This window comes from Phocoena phocoena, chromosome 18, assembly GCF_963924675.1.
Source record: "Phocoena phocoena chromosome 18, mPhoPho1.1, whole genome shotgun sequence".
NCBI classification, from domain to species: domain Eukaryota; kingdom Metazoa; phylum Chordata; class Mammalia; order Artiodactyla; family Phocoenidae; genus Phocoena; species Phocoena phocoena.
Genome location: NC_089236.1, coordinates 11563819 through 11581598, shown reverse-complemented (window position 1 = coordinate 11581598; position 17780 = coordinate 11563819). Strand labels below are relative to the sequence as shown.

The 17780-nt window shown below is 35.5% G+C and overlaps 1 protein-coding gene across 4 annotated transcripts in view; it reads right to left on the bottom strand.

The window, feature by feature from the left end:
* The window catches only part of NBEA (neurobeachin), a 618385-nt gene that overhangs the window by 22879 nt on the left and 577726 nt on the right, over positions 1 to 17780 (bottom strand). For all 4 annotated transcript variants that reach the window (XM_065896024.1, XM_065896027.1, XM_065896028.1 and 1 more), the window contains one exon: positions 14401 to 14568. In XM_065896024.1, the coding sequence (XP_065752096.1) occupies positions 14401 to 14568 (168 nt within the window). The remainder of the gene's footprint in view (positions 1 to 14400; positions 14569 to 17780) is intronic.

Genomic DNA, 17780 nt, shown 5'->3' with positions numbered 1-17780 from the left:
CTTTGGTTCTTTTACTTGCAGAGGCAACAGGACGAGTTATTAAATCTCTTTACGTGCTGTCCAGTTTTAATGTATACATTTATTTGCATGTGTCCACTCATACGTGAAGTGTGACTATTTCACTAAATTGTACTCAAATAGGTACCATCATACTTTATCTCCCCAATGCAAGATTTATGATTAGAAAGGGGGGAAGAGACGATTTCTGGTTAGGTTTACATTCTGAACAATAAACTCTTGAGAATTATTTGAAAATCAAAAAAAGTACTCATTGTATTGTTAAAGCTGCCCTAGTTAGAAAATGTCCAATACCTAGCTTAATGTATCATGAACTAAATCTGTCTAGCAATAGATACCATTGCTTGTGTTTTTCCTCCTCCAGATAGAGGACCAGGTTGGGGGTAGGGAGACAGAAGTAAAATCAAGCACATTTAAATCTCTAGATCAGTGCCTTGCATTTAGTAGGTAGCCTTTAAATGTTCACAGAAAGAATGAATCAACAAACATGTTTTGCTTGACTTTTTTTCTGGAAGGGAAATATCAAAATTACATTAAAAAATGTTCTGAAACAGATTTCATTTCCAGAAATCTTCTGTACGGTTCTCTTCAGTAGGTCCTGCCTCTGATCCTTCTGGACGGAGGCACAACACACACACACATTTTCCATTAATACAATTTCCCCAAATATATCAAGTAAAAAAACCTAAACAACGACTTACAGTTAATTATAAGGTGGATTCTTTCTATATTATCAGAAATGGTATCTTAGAAAATTCTACGTATTTCTATTTCTCTATATATTGTTCTGCATGGGTCAGAGAGACTTAATGTTATTCATAAAACATACATTTATTGAGTACCTACTAGTACCTGGTACCCTTCTACAGATCTCTGATACTCATCAAACAAAACAGATAGAGATTCCTGCTCTCGTAGAGATTACATTCTAGCCAGGATGCCATAGGGGCTTACATTCAGCCAGATGTCACACAACGGCGTCCCATGGGCTAGATTCAGCTCACAGACATGGTTTCTATTTGAGCCAACATTTATAGGTTGGGAAATTTCATACAGTAATTTGGATTTTCTGGCTTCTCTCAGAAAAAATCAGAAGATCTGACATTACCTCATTAGCATTCCTTCATGGCAACACTCGTCAGAAGCACAGACTCTTTTTTAACACCCACCACTCATGTGACCCATGCATGCACTGCCATCTGGCCAGCTTCACTAGTTTATTCCCTGTCTGACCTCTATAGACATCAGCATTTGTGAATCCTTTTAAAATCTAATACCAAAACTTTAGCTTGAGTTACAAGAAATCTATTGCTTTATGTATCTTTTGCACTTTCCAGTGAAGAAAGGATGAACTAACATTGTATGTGGGAGCTCATGAGTTGTAAACCTTGGGAAATAAGTCTGTAAACCTAACTCGCTTCATTGAATCTAAGATGTTATCCATTATTGAAGCATCATTATTTTATATACGATGAAGAAGTACAAAATGATGCCAATTAAATGATGATGCACCGTTGAAGGTAAGACACACTGTGATTTGGATTTTGAGATACAATGATGTACATCTTAGAATCAACAAGTTACAGTAACTTTTTACATATAATAGTCACCGATATTATAAGTCTTACATATTTCATACAAATCTAACATAAGTAATAGGCTTTAAACACTAGATTTTAAAACATGTGACTGACAAAACCTTTGCTGATTTATAAAAGGAAAGGCTATGTATTCAATGGTGGACAACTCTTTGGTGGGATAACATGAAAATATGGATCTGCTTATACTTAAATAATAACATTAGGCCTTTGCGATTGCTGAACTTGCTATCTATTTATTTTTTTTTTGAGGTTCAAGGAAGATAAATTCATGAAGTACACTAATCTTAGGTGTATAGGTTGATGAATGTGTGTGTGTGTGTGTGTATGTGTGTGTGTATTTTCTCCCCCTTATAACCACCAGCCAGATCAAGACAGGGCTTTGGAATGAAATGGGCAGGTTCCATATCTTGATCTGAGCAGCAGCTACATGGGAGTATATAGATTCCCTCTTTCCCCTCCCAGCCAATTCTTCTCACTCCTCAACATCTGCCAAGCTGATCACTATTTTGATGTTTATCATCACTGACTATTTTTTCTGTTCTTGAACTTCTGATGAATGGAATCGTAAAATATATATTTTTGTGTCTATCCTTTTTTTTTTTGGGTTAACATAAAGTCTGTGACGTACTTCCTTGTTGTTGTGTGTCAACGGGTTTTTTTTTTTTTTTGCTATTTAGTATTCCATTGTATTAATCTTCCACAATATATCAGTTCTCCTGTTGACAGACATTTGGGTTGTTAACAGTTCCAGGTTATTATGAATAAAATTGCTTAGAAAATACTTGTACATGTCTTTCGAGGGAGGTGAGTAGTTATTTCTGCTGGGTGTATACCTAGGTATGGGGTTGCTGAGTCATAGGGTAGGAATGTTTAGTTTTACTGCTAAATTGTTCTCCAAAGTGGTTGTGCTGATTTTAAGTGTTTGTAAGCGTTTGTGAACGCAGAATGCAAAGGTCAAGTTGTAAATAGAACAATGATTTAGACTATGTGGACTTTTAGGGCACTGATACGCTGAAACTCTTACATGTCAAACTCATTTGTGTCTGATAATTATTATAAAGAATACCACTTTACTTCTTCACCAGGAATTTTTCAGAGAGAAAGTTAGTCAAGAGATTTAAATTTTAATTGTTGTGTCGATTCTTGCTTATTCTTATAAAAATTATTCTGTGAATATTTAATTAAAGCCGTCATCATGTATTTAGCATTTATTTTTCTTCCCAGCTAAAATCTGTCATGAAATAGGTAGGTGAAGGGAGGGAGGGATAAATTAGGAGTTTGGGATTAACAGATACACACTACTACGTATAAAAGAGATAAACAACAGTGCCTACTGTATAGCACAGGGAACTACGTTCAGTATCTTATAATAACCTATAATGGAAAAGAATCTGAAAAAATATATGCATGTATATATAACTGGATCACTTTGCTATATACCTGAAACTAATACAACATTATAAATCAACTATACTTCAATTTTAAAAAAAGGAAAAGAAATAGGTAGGTTATAAAATTAGAGGGAAAAAAAAAGACTTTTTTTTTAACACCTTGGAGGAAGTTCCAAAACACAGAATTTTGCAGGGGAAGGCAGAGAAGTGAAGAAAATGTGAAGTGAATTATGCTTAGGAGAACAATATAAGCACATTTGAACAGTACATGTGATTTTCAGATTTCATACACATATATGACACACAACTCAGTTTCACCTGCTTATATTGAATATAAGGCTCCTACTAGGGAAAGTTCCCATTAGGGACAGTTTCCCTCTTGTCCCTTCCCTACCTTCTGATTGTCCCCTTCCTTAGCCTTGTTAGGCTCGCTTTGAAAAATCCTCCAGGACCCACCTGCCAAGTTACAAAATTACCCACGCCTTCATTCAGCTCTCCTTTTTCTCACTTATTCTCAAGGAGCTCTCTCTAGTTTTTCATCTTCCCCACAGGTCAGGGGCACTGTGTATGGCTGTTTCATTGATGTCACATACAAAGGTGCCCAGTTGGGGGACAAATGAGTGATAGAATCAACCCTAATTGCCAGAGGAAGGAGCACCTTTTGTAATTATCCTTCTAAAGAGGGTGGCTTTTTAAATTTGCACAAACAGGCCATATGTGTTCGCAATGGCTCTGACATACACCTTATTCCTTTGACCTGCTGCAGCTCTTGTTTAATTGCTTTTATTCCCCCCGCTTCTTACCTTCCCTCCCAAGAAAGTTCTACCTCCTCTATGAACAAAGATACAAGTTTGGGATTAAATTCTCAGAAAAGGAAGTGAACATGCTGTGGTGTATGTGTGTTCTATGTATGCCTATTAATACAAAAGACTTCACAGCCAAGGTAAAGTAAATGTGGTGACAGCTAAGTCATAGTTTAGAACGATGTTCAAATTAATGATAAATTCAAAATATTCTAAAAGACAGAAATGAGGTGAACAAGTGTGCTTTCTCCTTCCCTCTGTGTTAGACTAGTTATCTATTTACACCTTCCCTTGTATGCACAAGCTAAAAACTTGATTAACGTCCTCTTTTCCTCAATGCAGGTGAATTTAGCCCAGATACATTTTTCTCCCATAGAATCTTTACAACTTCTAGTCTTTTTTTGCAAATGTAATTTAGTATTGCTTTTCAGATGAAATGCCATCAGGTCTAAGGGCCATGAGAGAGACAGTGTGAGGAAGCTAATAAGGTAGGCTGTCAAATGACCTATTTCATCCAATTCTCTTGGTCTGTACAATCTTTTAAACGGTTTTCCAAAAAATCGGCATTTTATAAAGTACTACAGGCTATGCTATCCACAATGCAAAATATCAGACTATGTCCAAATTATCAGTCAATTATCGACAAGTTTCAGATAATTGAAGAAAAAAATAGTAAAAGCTTGGGAACACACAGAAAGATTTTCAAAAAAAATTTCCTTAGTACTGTGTGTATCTCTGTGTACAGCTCTTACTTAGAATGATTTTACATTAACGCTTGAGAGTGGATATTCTTTTCTTTTTGTTTGACCAGAAAATACAACTTTGACATACAGTTAAAAATATATGTGATTTTTATCCCTTCTGTTCTACCTCCAATTCTACCAATTCTATATCAAATAGGAAAAAATATGGAATCTTGAGAAGTCTGAAATAATAAAAAGAAAGATTGCTTAATGGCAGAATGTATTTTAAGTGATAAGCTTTTGCTTCTGGTTTATTATTGTAATAAAACGAGATCATATAAAGCATTACTTTTTAATGCTGGAAAAGCAGGAGCAAAATAAATCAAGCAAATGCTACCTGAACTTTATTATTTCTTGCCTTATAAACATTTAACTATATAAAAAATTAAAATGATATTTTATATTCAACTGCTTCTAGTTTTTCATAGAAATTACAAAATAAAAGAACCAAGGTGTTTCCTTTGTTTTAACAATTGACTGCATTAAGGCTAAGCCTATACTAGCAAAATTATGAGAATATTTAAACAAATATTTGGTGACTCAAGTAAAAAAGAACCACATTTGCTTTAATTATCAGACTATGTTAGATGATATTTGAGGAAGGGGGTTTCTAGTTTGCTCATTTATCTGCCTCAGTGCTTGGTTTTATTCTTTTGGTATAAAACTAAAAAAAAAAAAAAAAAAAAAGAGAGGAGACATCCTCCTGCTGATTCCTATTTCCTCCTTGGAATGATGAATTATAAGGATATTACATAATTGACTTAACAAATGAATGTGAAAAAACAAGCACCATATCCTCTAGACAGAAAAAGCTCTGTCTAGAACATTAAAAAAAAATATTAGGTCAGTGCCAGTGGTGGCAAGCTCACTCAATTTTTCTACTTAAAAATAAGTCAGGTCAGGTAGAAAAAGTAGATGTATTTTAATGTAGCAGGTAGTGGTTTTCCTCCCCTGGATGCCTTATATACTCCTCCTAGAGTGGTGACTAACTCAGGGGAACAGAGAAGTGAGCTGGATCATTATCCTTGCCCCTGGGAGATGGTCTCCAGGGACTGCATCACTGGTACTCCCTTGCTCTCTGGCTTCCCACTGGGTTTAGCCACTGAGAAGTCAGGACAAAAGATAGGAAGGCGAAGTATTTATTGTATGTTCCCTCATTGCCAAGTCATAGTTTGGCAGTGGCTGGGTTGCATTTCTCTACCTAACGCCACAGATCCTGATGGGTGACCACCCACCTAGGGCTACTTCTCCTGCCAGGCTCTGGCAATAGCCCCCTGCCCCTATACCCTCAGGCCTAGGTGCGGTACTCAGATGTTAACCCCTGGAGGCTTCTCCTTCCCTTGGTCATCCACTTTATCCTGCCCCATATTTTTGTAAATAGGACTATTATTAAACTCTTCATTATCCCTTTGTTAGAATTTTGGTAATATTTATCACATAAAATTTTACAACATAAAATTTACCATCTTAACCATTTTTAAGTGTACAGTTCAGTAGTGTTAAATACATTCATATTACTGTGCAACCAATCTCTAGAACTCTCTTTATCTTGAAAAACTGAAACTCTGCACCCATAAGACAACTGCTCATTTCACCTTCCCCCAGCCCCAAGAAACCACCCTTCTGCTTTCTGTCTCTATGATTTTGACTATTCTAGGTACCTGGAATCATATAGTAATTTGTCTTGTTGTGACAGGCTTATTTCACTTAGCATAACATCCTCAAGGTTCATCCCTGTTACAGCATGTGACAGAATTTCCTTCCTTTTTAAGGTGAAATAATATTCCACTATCTGTTTATGCCATATTTTTTTATCCATTCATCTGCTGATGGACCCTTGGGTTGCTTCTACCCTTTGGCTATTGTGAATAATGCTGCTGTGAACATGGGTGTACAAATATTTCTTTGAAATCTTGCTTTCAATTCTTCTGCATATATAACCAGGAGTGAAATTGCTAGATCGTATGGTAGGTCTCTTTTTAAATTTTTGAGGAACCTCCATACTGTTTTCCAGAGAGGCTGCACCATTTTACATTCTTACAGTAGTGTACAAAGGTTCCAATTTCTCCACATCCTTGCCAACACTTGCTATTGTCTGTTTGTTTGTTTGACAGTATCCAACCTAATGGGTGTGAGGTGGTACCTCACTAGGGTTTTGATTTGCATTTCCCTAATGATTAGTGATGTTGAGAATCTTTCCCTGTTCTTCTTGACCATTTGGATATCTTTTTTGGGGTCTTCATTATCCCTTTGAAAGGGTAATGTGCTGAGATCCTGACTGATACAACTAGGATTGATATTAGGTATAATATATAAGAAAAATGCTGGTTAGCTTTTCCTTCATTTCCAGGTAGGACTGACAAAAAGGTGATTACATCTAAGCAAGAGACATTTTTGTAGAGGATTTAGAATATCTGGGGGATAAACACTGTCATAAGCTTCTTGGGGGAGGCCATGGAGTCTTTTTACAGTCTATACTTGTTAATCCTCAAAAAAAGAAAAAAGAAACTAAAACACTCTGTTCTGGATGATTTAGAGACTGACCTACCTGGAAGCAAGGGTTTTAGCAGATGATATCTTAAGGATGTTTCCAGGTTTTTGGTTCTTTGCCCACTTCTGGGTTGATCATTCAATAGTACTTAGTAGAAGACTCAGCCCAGAAATGCTTAATGATATGTGAGAGGAAACAGTACAATATCCCTGCCAAATTCTCCCTCGATGAATAAATTTATATAAAGCAAACTCTATGCTGGCTGATTCAGGAAATGGAGGAGGGAAGGAGGTTGAGGAGAGGGTGGTGGTGGAGGGGGAGGGAGGGAGGGAGAGAAGCAGTAGTACAGGTGGTGACCTTTCTTCACTACATGGAATAAGTTCGCTTGGAGTGTCTGATTATGGAAAGAAAATAATAAAGTTGAAATAGATTTATTTGGTATGCGGGAAGATATCAAGACAAAGGTTCACCAGGTGCTGGTATAAACATTACAAAATGAAATCATTCACTTTTATTAAACTAAATTCAAATTAAAAATAGTATTGCATGTATTTGGCAGAACAAAATGCTCTTCTTTGATTTTGACATAAATGGGAAACAGTAATTTAGATATACTACATTGAGATCAAATGGCTTTAAATAGGCTCATTATCAATATGTTTAAAACACTTAAAAGTGAGTCCTAAACATCTAACTGAAATGTTTGTGTACTTAGCTTGAGTAATATCCACTTCAACAAACTGAAGCATGCAATATGTTTTGAATAATTGTTAATTTATGCTAAGGTAACAACTGTGTAATATAACTGAAATCTATGTTAATAGAAGATAAGGAAAGCCCTTCCAGCTATTTCTATTACAAACAGCAGGCTGCAATTTTCACCCTTCTTCCTTGTGTAAAATATGACTTTAGATGCTTGTAAAAGCGTTTGCTGTTAATTTCTGAAAAACAATAATTAGCATTCTCAGCACCACACAATAAAAATAACACAATGAGGGGAAAAAGCATATCTCACATAAATGACACACATCCCTCTTTGACTAACTGAATTATTTATGCTTCTCTATGGATGATTGATGACCATGGACTAGCTAAGGATTGCAGTAATTAGGAGAAAAGATAAACCTAAATTAAAGATTCATTCACTTATCGAAATTAAATGTGTCATTAATTTCCTTGATACTAATTTCTATATAGAAACTTTATTCATTGAATCATCTCAATGCATGCCTTATTGCTGTGGATGAGAAGCACATTAACAGATATATTTGAACTTTTACTAGTTTTAGGGATCATAATATTCTTGTGGTTTCCAAAATGACTCTTTAAATGTTAAATAATACCTAATGTGTATTTTCAGTCCGATAATTTAAAACGTAGGGTTTTTCTTTCTATTTTAATTTGGCTTTTGAATTTGTTAACATTTCTAGCTCAGCAAAATTTCTAGTAATTATAGGGGAGAAAATTAAGATGGTTTAAGAAATCTTTATCAGCCCTTTTGTTGATCATTTGTTGCTATCACGTCTCAGAATAATTGCCTAGGAGAAGAACCCTGAACCTCCCTCATCTGAAGACAATTGGGCATCATGGCACCAGTAAACAGACAATATTGTGCTACAACCCACTCAAGCGATGCAGGAGGGGGTGTTGTTATCCCTTGTCAGATCAAAGAAAGAAGTCAGAAATGGGGGAAGGAAAGAGGGATAACAAATTCACAGAAAGAATAAGCAGTGATTGTAGAGGCCATCAATGTTGTCACTATAAACACCTTCATTTACATCATCAAGATGAAAAGTGGGTTAATTTTTTTCCATATGAATTTTATGAGTTCATCTTCTAGGAAAGCCAGCATTGCAGATGTTTTGGTTAAAGACACATCTGTCTTCTTGGTTCTTGACAGCCCTATCATGTCAGTTCTCTGTAGTAGCAAGGAATGTTTCAGCAAGAAAATAAAGTGAAAACTGAAGTGATCTATTCTACTTCCTATGGGCATATTTTCACCATAGCAGACCCAAAGGACTACTTTGTTATCCCTGTCAGATCAAAGAAAGAGATAAATGAAGAAAATATAGCCTAAGATTAAGAAATATTAGTAACAGAAAATCAGACTTAAAATACCACATTTTTATGACTACCGTTAACATTAAAATGTATTCAATGTTTTGATATTCACAGCATAAATAGATAAATGAGTAGATATGTATAAATAAATAAATGTTGCATTGCCCATATGTTCTAATAACTTTCCAGCAAAACAGCCTTTTATGGTAGGCTTCTGTGTATACCTTTCACGGTCAAAGAAAAGTCATTTAAAACATTTTTCAACTTGGCAGTGTCGACTATAGATATGACGGTATAGAGAAATAAATTATTAAAACAGAAGTTCTTCCAAGATACTTCATTTAATTATGTTTTAGGGTAGTAATAATCAATGTCCATGGTAGTGCTTTATACTTTACAAAGTATTTTTACATATCTTTTCTCCTATGATCCTCAAATACACTCCTATGAGGTAGATGTCATTTCTGTTATCATATTTTAGGTGGTTAAACAAAGGTCCATTAAAGTGACTTACTTATGTCACTCAAATAATAATGTTGGAGCTGTGATATAACCTATTATCTGATTTCCGTCTTTCCACCATCTTTTATTGACTGCTAGGTACCACAGAATCATACCCTGAGGCAGAGAGGCTGAGTAATTATATCCATGACGGTAAGAGTGATAATTTTTAAAAACAATTTTAGAATAAAATATTTTCCACTCATCGTAAGAGTACAGTAAATAATTGTTGTGGCATTTAATTTGTAATCTCTACTAACCAACTATTAACTATGGCATAATCTCCTAGTGCCTTTGGAACTCTCAGAAAGTGATAAAATTTATGTTTTCTGGAAAGTGATTAGAACAAATGATCCAAAAAAATGACTGATAAAGATTTCTTAAAGCCACCTTAAAATTTTCCCTATAGTTACTGGAAGTTTTACTGAGTTGAAAGTTTTAACAAATTCAAAAGCATAAACGAAATAGAAAGGAAACCTTACAGCTTAAATTAGTAAAATGGAAATGCACATTAAAAGTCCCCTAGATTTAAAGAAATTATTTTAGAAGTAAGAAGAATATCATCTCTAAAGCTAAGTAAGTGTTCTGTTGTTTTAAAATTCCTAGAGATTTTTTTTTCAAAATAAACCTGTTTGAACCCTCTCCCTGGATATTCTGAGATACACTCTAGATGGAGGAGGGGGGAATGGAGAGTGGATGGGGCTAGATGGATATGGCATGTGTATCTGAAAATAGTAAAGGGGGGTGGCGATAGGATATTGGTGAAATAAGAGGTAAAATTTTTGAAACTGGGTGATGAGAACACCCAGAGGATTTGTTGCATCATTCTCTCTACTTTTGTAGGGAAAAAAAAAAAAGAAAAAAGCTTTCCAGATGATTCTAACACACCTTTAGTAGAGCAGTGCTTCTTACACTGTAATGTCTCAAACAAGTCACCCAAGGATTTCCTTAAATGCATATGCTGATTTACTAGGTCAGGGAGGCCTGAGAGTAGAGTCTGAAGTTCTAACAGGTTCCCAGGTGATGCTGATACTGTTGGTCTATGGACCATATTTGAGTAGCAAGGAGTTAGAAAACCATGGGACCAGACACTTAACAAGCCAGAATAGCTTATTCCCCAAGCAGGTCATAGGATGAAGTTCTTGGCCATCATTTGGTAAGTAGAAATATAAAGCAAATCACATAATTTTTATTAATATGTAAGAATGGATAAGAAAGATATTCAGTATCATGCTTAAAAAATGCTGCTCAAATAGTCACATGAGCTCATCTATGAAAAAAAGTGTCTAGAAGATTATGATAAAAGCTAAGACTTAAGACAATTTAAATAATATCTAACATCCAACAGATCTAGTGTTTACATATTACGAAGAGCTTTGTACCAGAACGGTTCTGTCATGTTTCTGCCCAGAGGCTGTCATGATAAAGTTTATTATCAATTACTGCTGTACAAGTATAAAATAAGTTAAGCTGTCATATTTTTCTCAGCCAGAGATCCTAAACTGTCAAAGAATGTCAATTTTAAATCTGACATAGAGAAGAAAATTATCTGTTATTCTGACCTCTAATTTCTTGACATTTTAATGCCATAATTGCTGTGGTTAGTGCTGCTCCATGATTTCACCTGTCAAGGAAGAATGAATCAATAACCTCAAGCCATTTCTCAAGTTTTAGCACTAACTTCAAAGCTCAAAGTTCTAGGCAGATTATGGGATATATATGTATATATATATATATATATATGTGTGTATGTGTGTGTGTGTATATATATTTTTTTTACAAAAGGAACATATGTAGATTTTTGTATATTAAATGTTTCCCCTTTAAATCAGTGTTTGATTAAGGCATTAAAAAATCATCTTCCTTAGGCTACTTGGAGTTTAGTATAACTGTAGCTTTCCTTTTTACCTTTGTGGAATATAATGATCTTCACATTTAAAAAATACTAAGATAAACATTATCAAATAAAAGGAATGCACCGAGCTCAATAAAAGGCTTAACATTTTGAACACTATTTTTTCCAAGAGCCTCTGTCTGACCATTTAGGTGGACAGCAACTCTCTCAAGTCACAGCACTGCAGAGCAGACCTCTGGGAGCTCAACGCTGATGCTCTGATGGAAGGCGGTGTGATTTGCACAGCACCTCCTCACAGGGAGTGTAAATGAAAAGGGGAATAAATGACCAGGAGATATTGACTATGCTATACTTCGTTCCACTTATCCACAGGGCTCTTTCTTGTGACAACAGATGCTAGATGCTTCTATGCTGGCAAACGTATGTTCTGTACTATTCCTCCTTTGTAGAGAAAGCAATGGAGGAGGAGGGACATTAAATGACTTGGCCACATGAGGAAGCTCACAGGATTTAAGTGGGTTCTCACCCTTTGCAGGTTCTTACCTGTTAATGCAGAACTTTTTTGTATGGAAATATGTTAGTCGTGGGGTAGAGGAGGTAAGGGTGGGGAGTGGGGAGAGGGACGGTTAACTCATATTCCTTGGAAGGTCATTTAATCTGTTATGTCTACAATGTACTAAGTGGTTACCTAGTGGTCTTAAGGACCACCTAAGTATCTTCCTAAGCAATCTTGAGTTGACATAGGGCCACTGGGTCAGCGTGAATGCCTCTGCTGGTATGTGCTTGAGCCATGCTGCCTGGCGGAAGGAAGGTAACAGCGTTCCAGGTATGCGCTCCCTCACTAGTATTCTGAGAACTGACAGAAGAGTTTCTGGGTGAGAGAGACGGGTGAGGGGCTTGGGGAGGTAGGACATATATGCCACAGAATGACTCTGGGAGTTTCTCTAACGGAACCTCAGCATTCAGCAATTATGCCCTCAGACTGGGAATGCTGGAAGGAGAGTCCTGGAGTAAGGCACTCCCAATCTGCCTCACTATGAGGTAATCAGGAGCTGTAATGTATTATTGTTCAGATTGCCTATATAATGACAAACATTGTGGCTGAACTGCTCCTCTCCAACAGAATATTTTTTTAATTATGCATTTTCATGTAATGTTTCATTAGGAATTTCTAGAGTTTGACAATTATACATAGTTTTTATTACTGTCCAAAGCAATGGTGTGCTATTTTGTAGAAGCAGGTATTTTTATAAGATTCGAGTAATAAACACTATATCCGTGTAAAGAAAGTCTCAATTCTAATTCCATTTTCTTTCTATTCTCTCATTTATCTCTTTATTTACTGTCATTTAAATATGAAAGATCTGCTATTTTCAGTCAATTTTAATGCTGCCCTGTACTTTCATTATGTACAATATGCTTAAAATATTTTTATTTTGCCCAAGAGGATTAACTTGTAACTTTCTTTATAAGGACAGCATGTTATAATGGACAAAAATGTATGCTAAAATATTCAGGAGCAAAAATGTCTATGATATTTAAAAGTCAAAAAACCATTTGGAGTTGGTCTTGGAATAAAAGGATAAGCTATTCCAATTATTTTCTTTTTTATCTGATTCTAAAGGTATTGGTTCTGAAAGGAGAATATAGTTGGTAAGATGTTTATAAAACTGGGCCATGTGTTAAACAAAGGTGTATTGTTAAGAGAATAATTAAGCTCAGAATTAGAATCCCCAGTTGTGTACAAACTAATCACATTATTTTGTAGAGAGAATCCCTTATTTCACCAACTAATTTTATAATATCTGGCTCCTCTCTCATTCATTCATTCTCTGTCCCTATCTCTTTCTTCCAGCTTCAGGCAATAACCCCATTTCCTTGTGCACACAACACGGTATAACACTGCACCTAATAATATGCTTGCAATGTGTTCTCCAAATATTTAGCCCTAAGGATCCAATGATCAATGGTCATGAGGCTCTTCTCTTCCCTTTCCTCTTCTCTGCTTGAAGCCATACAAATGGAGTCATTTTGTTTTTATAGACGTCTATAGGAAATAACTTTATGGATGTAAATTTTTCTTTTAGAGCTTTATTTCCCAAATCTATGAGTTTTTCACCTCTAAAATTAAAACTAAAAAAATAAAAAAGCATTCCACTGACTGGAGATGGAGAAGTGATTACTTCTTTTGCATAAAGCAGATGGCAGATATCTGGTAGAATGGAAGACTGGGATACAGCTTCCTTGAAGCAAGACTCATCTAGCAGCTGTTGCATCTTCACTCTTTCACCTATCTGAAATAATTTTGTGCAACGTTGAAATGATTTAAATAATATATTTGATGAATATTTTCATAAAAAATAATTATACACATACTATAGTATATAATTCCCAAATGTTAGCTGTAAAATTTCAGGGTGAGAACACACAGGAATAAGATACTATAACCTCATCTTTTTTATTGATGCATTTTTGAGAACATATAGGAATAAAATACTGTAACCTTATCCATTTTTTATTGATGCATTTTTTAAGTATTCTGTCTAGAAGACTGTAATTCTGCTTTTATTAAAAAATAGATACTGGCAGATTATTTTAATGTGAACTATTCATATTTAAATACTCAACTAGGTTTCATTAATTAATAACACACATAAGGCATTAAGCATTTTAGTGAAGATGCTGAAGTAAAACAAACAAGATAGGAATATTGAAGTGCATTGTACATATCTGCATTTCAAAAAGGAACTACATGGTGGTCTCATTACTTGTTTTTGACATATAACACTCACTTTTCCACATTTGTCAAGAACCTGATATCTATGTTTTCTAAAAATTTACATTGAAAGGAAATTTATACAGAAAGAGATGCAAAGCCACATTTCTGCTGAAGGGATGACAGAAATTTTCATAACAATATTCAACTTATTACCTACCTCCCTCAGCACAGGGTCAGTGATACTGTCCAGGTTCACAGAGCCTTCATAGGTTAAGTAGTGAAAAACATTTACAGCCCGGACTGCTTCTGGTCCTCGCTGCTTGTAGCCAAATATAAGGTCAATCCACTGATGGAGTTGGCAAGAAACAAATTCACTTTCCAGGGCCTGAAATCAGTCAAGACAGAAATAAGACACCATGCAAATTTCCCTTTCTCTTACTTTGAAATATTCTATATAAATAAGTAGAACACATTCTTTGCATTCCTGTATTTTATCTGTACCTATTAAGACCTATTCTTAGGAGTGACAAAATACAACCTCTAATAAAACAGAGACCTAAAAGAAAATTTTCTTTCTAAAATACTTAATGTTCTCTTGGCTTAACTGTATATGTGATGTGAATTTTAATATTAAATAGATTTCTTAAAAAGACACATTCATGGGGGCTTCCCTGGTGGCGCAGTGGTTGAGAGTCCGCCTGCCGATGCAGGGGACACGGGTTCGTGCCCCGGTCCGGGAAGATCCCACATGCCGCGGAGCGGCTGGGTCCGTGAGCCATGGCCGCTAAGCCTGCGCGTCCAGAGCCTGTGCTCCGCAACGGGAGAGGCCACAACAGTGAGAGGCCCGCGTACCGCAAAAAAAAAAAAAAAAAGAAGACACATTCATGTTTAAAAGTAATTTGAAATGCCTGTTTTAATGCCATTTACAACAATTTCATTTCTAATTTTTAAATATTAGTTTGAAGCTAAACAATTTTATTAGAAACTTTGATATGTACTTATTTTCCTGCCTTAAGTCTTCAAATTTACCTCTAAAATTACTAAAAGGGAATGCCTTCCTTCTGTTATGAATGAACTCTGCTATTACACTGTTTAGGAACCAGTGGGTAATTTTAGATGTTTGCTAGCCAGTGGGAAATGAATGGAAATTACTGAGAGTCAGTGACCATACGAAACCTCCATAAAGAGTCAAAAAAAAAAGAGACCTTTTCAGTTCCTAAGAAGCCATCATAAACTTCCTAGAGGGGCCCTGGCAGGTAGGCAAGGAGTTCTGGTCACACCTGTGGTAGCTCACTGTGCCTCTCACCTCCTGCACTCATTCATCATCAATTTCTTATTGATTTTAAGGACACACTGATTTCAGCAGCATGAGGAAAAAGCTGTAGAGCTAGCTTCTTAAATTTCAACTATGCAAAGCTGTAGAAAACAATTTTTGAAATTACAGCTGTAATTAAATATGTGAATGAAGTCATTCTTTGGCTGCGTGACCCTGATTTCTAAGGTGCTGAAAACAGCTTGGATTCACTTAATCAATAAATGGTTTCTTAAATTAACCCTCTGATAATTATATCAATATTTCATTTTTTTAATCTACAAAATATCTGAGTGATAATTTTCAACTTTTCCCGTGATGACATTTAACTAGTAACTTATTCCCCTCAAACTCCCTTTTTATCTATTCCTTTTAAAAATTTTGGTATTTTATTTACACCAGTTATTGTGGACGTTTCTCATTCAGAAATATAAACAATCAGATTTTATAAAAGGCTAGGTTTCATACTAAAACTAAACAGAATTTCTATACTCTGTATCTCATTGGTCTTGACATAATAGTTTGGACTAGAACACAGGAAAAGGGACTAAAATACAAAAGAGATGTTGGTTAAAATTCTATACTGATTAAGTCTATCATATCGGTTTGGTCAATCTGTATAAATGAGAAGTCGGTAATTATTCAGTAATGTTTTCAGTGCATGGTACAATAAACGAGAGGATGAAAAAAATGAATAAATGGCAGTTCACTACAGAGTCGCTATTGCCCAAGTCTGTTCACTGGAATTCAAAATAGTAGTGAAATCAGAACTATTATTTAAGGGAAGATCTTACCAACATAATCACATAATCAGCTCAGCAGCAACCATTTCAGATCAATCTTATAGACACCACTAGACATATTTGGAAAGAAAGGGTCAATGAAACGTATTCCATTCGAATAAAACAGTTACTGAACTGAACGCCTAATGCAATGATGAGGGTTGGAAGGAATGATCATCTTTCACTAACATGAGTTTTAAAACATTTATTTATTATCTCCAACCACTAACTTTCATTTTCCTCTGCCATGGGCAATGCGTATAATTTGTTTAATGTTTCTCCTTTTGTTTACATGTGTTTTTATAAAACACTACTCATGTAATGTATTCCTGTGTGTATGTATTTTTGATTTATAAAAATGGAATAGGGTTACAGATTTCATTTTGTTTCTTACTTTCTTCACTTAGCCTTGCTTTTTAGGATCTACCTGTGTATAGGTAGTCTACTGCTTCCAGTAGCTGCTCAGAACTCCTGCAGTAAAGAGCACTAGACTGCCTCTAACTCACCATGACACCATGCTGAGATGAATGTCCTCTTTTGCATCCCTGTTTGGCTCTTTGTGAGAATTTCTTTGGGGCATATAATCTGGAGTAGGACTGATACGTCCCTGCACTAGATGTGCATAAACTGAGTCTGAGTCATCAGTGCAGACTGGCTGCCCCTGTCTCCCCTCCTTCCAGCAGTGCCTGAAAGTTTCTACATGGCCACATCTCCATTGACAACTGGTATTATCCCAGCATTTAATATTAGCCTGTGTAACAGATACAAAACAATATCCCATTGTTGTTCTAATATGTTTTCCTCTGATTACTGAGGAATTTGACAGCTTTTTAATATGCTTGTTGGCCATGTGGGTTTCCTCTTCAGTATACTTCCTGTTCAGGTTCTTCGTCCATTCTTTTCTGGAGGTTCCTGTCTTTTACGTTGTTACTTTGCAGAAGTTCTTTATATATTTTAGATAGCTGTTTCTTGGTTTTAAACACTGCAAATGCATTCTCCCAAATGTCCCATGTCTGTTAAGTTTATCCATGTCACTCTTGGTTGAAGAGAAATTCTTAATTTTGAGATAATCAAACATATTTTTGTTACGTGTATGATTTTTGGATTTTGGTTTAAAATAACAAAGGTAACTTTCTGTACTTTGATGTGTCAGCTTTATATTTATGGTTTTACTTTTCATATACTGGTCCTTATCTAGAATCCACTTTCACTCATATGTGGTATTAGATAGAGATCCAGTATAATTTTTGTTAATATAGTAAGTCAGTTTTTCTAATACCATCTATTAAACAAACACACCTTTCCTGAGTGATGTGTGCTGTCATCTTTAGTGTGTGAATATATGTTTGAAACAAAGATATAAAACTGCTATTGTTTACAGATAATATAATAATCTACCTAGAAAAAGCAATACAATCCTTCCTCCCTTCTTTCATTCATTCATTCGTTCCTTCCCTCCTCCCCTCTTCCCTTCCTCCCTTCTGCTTTCTTTCTCTATCTACC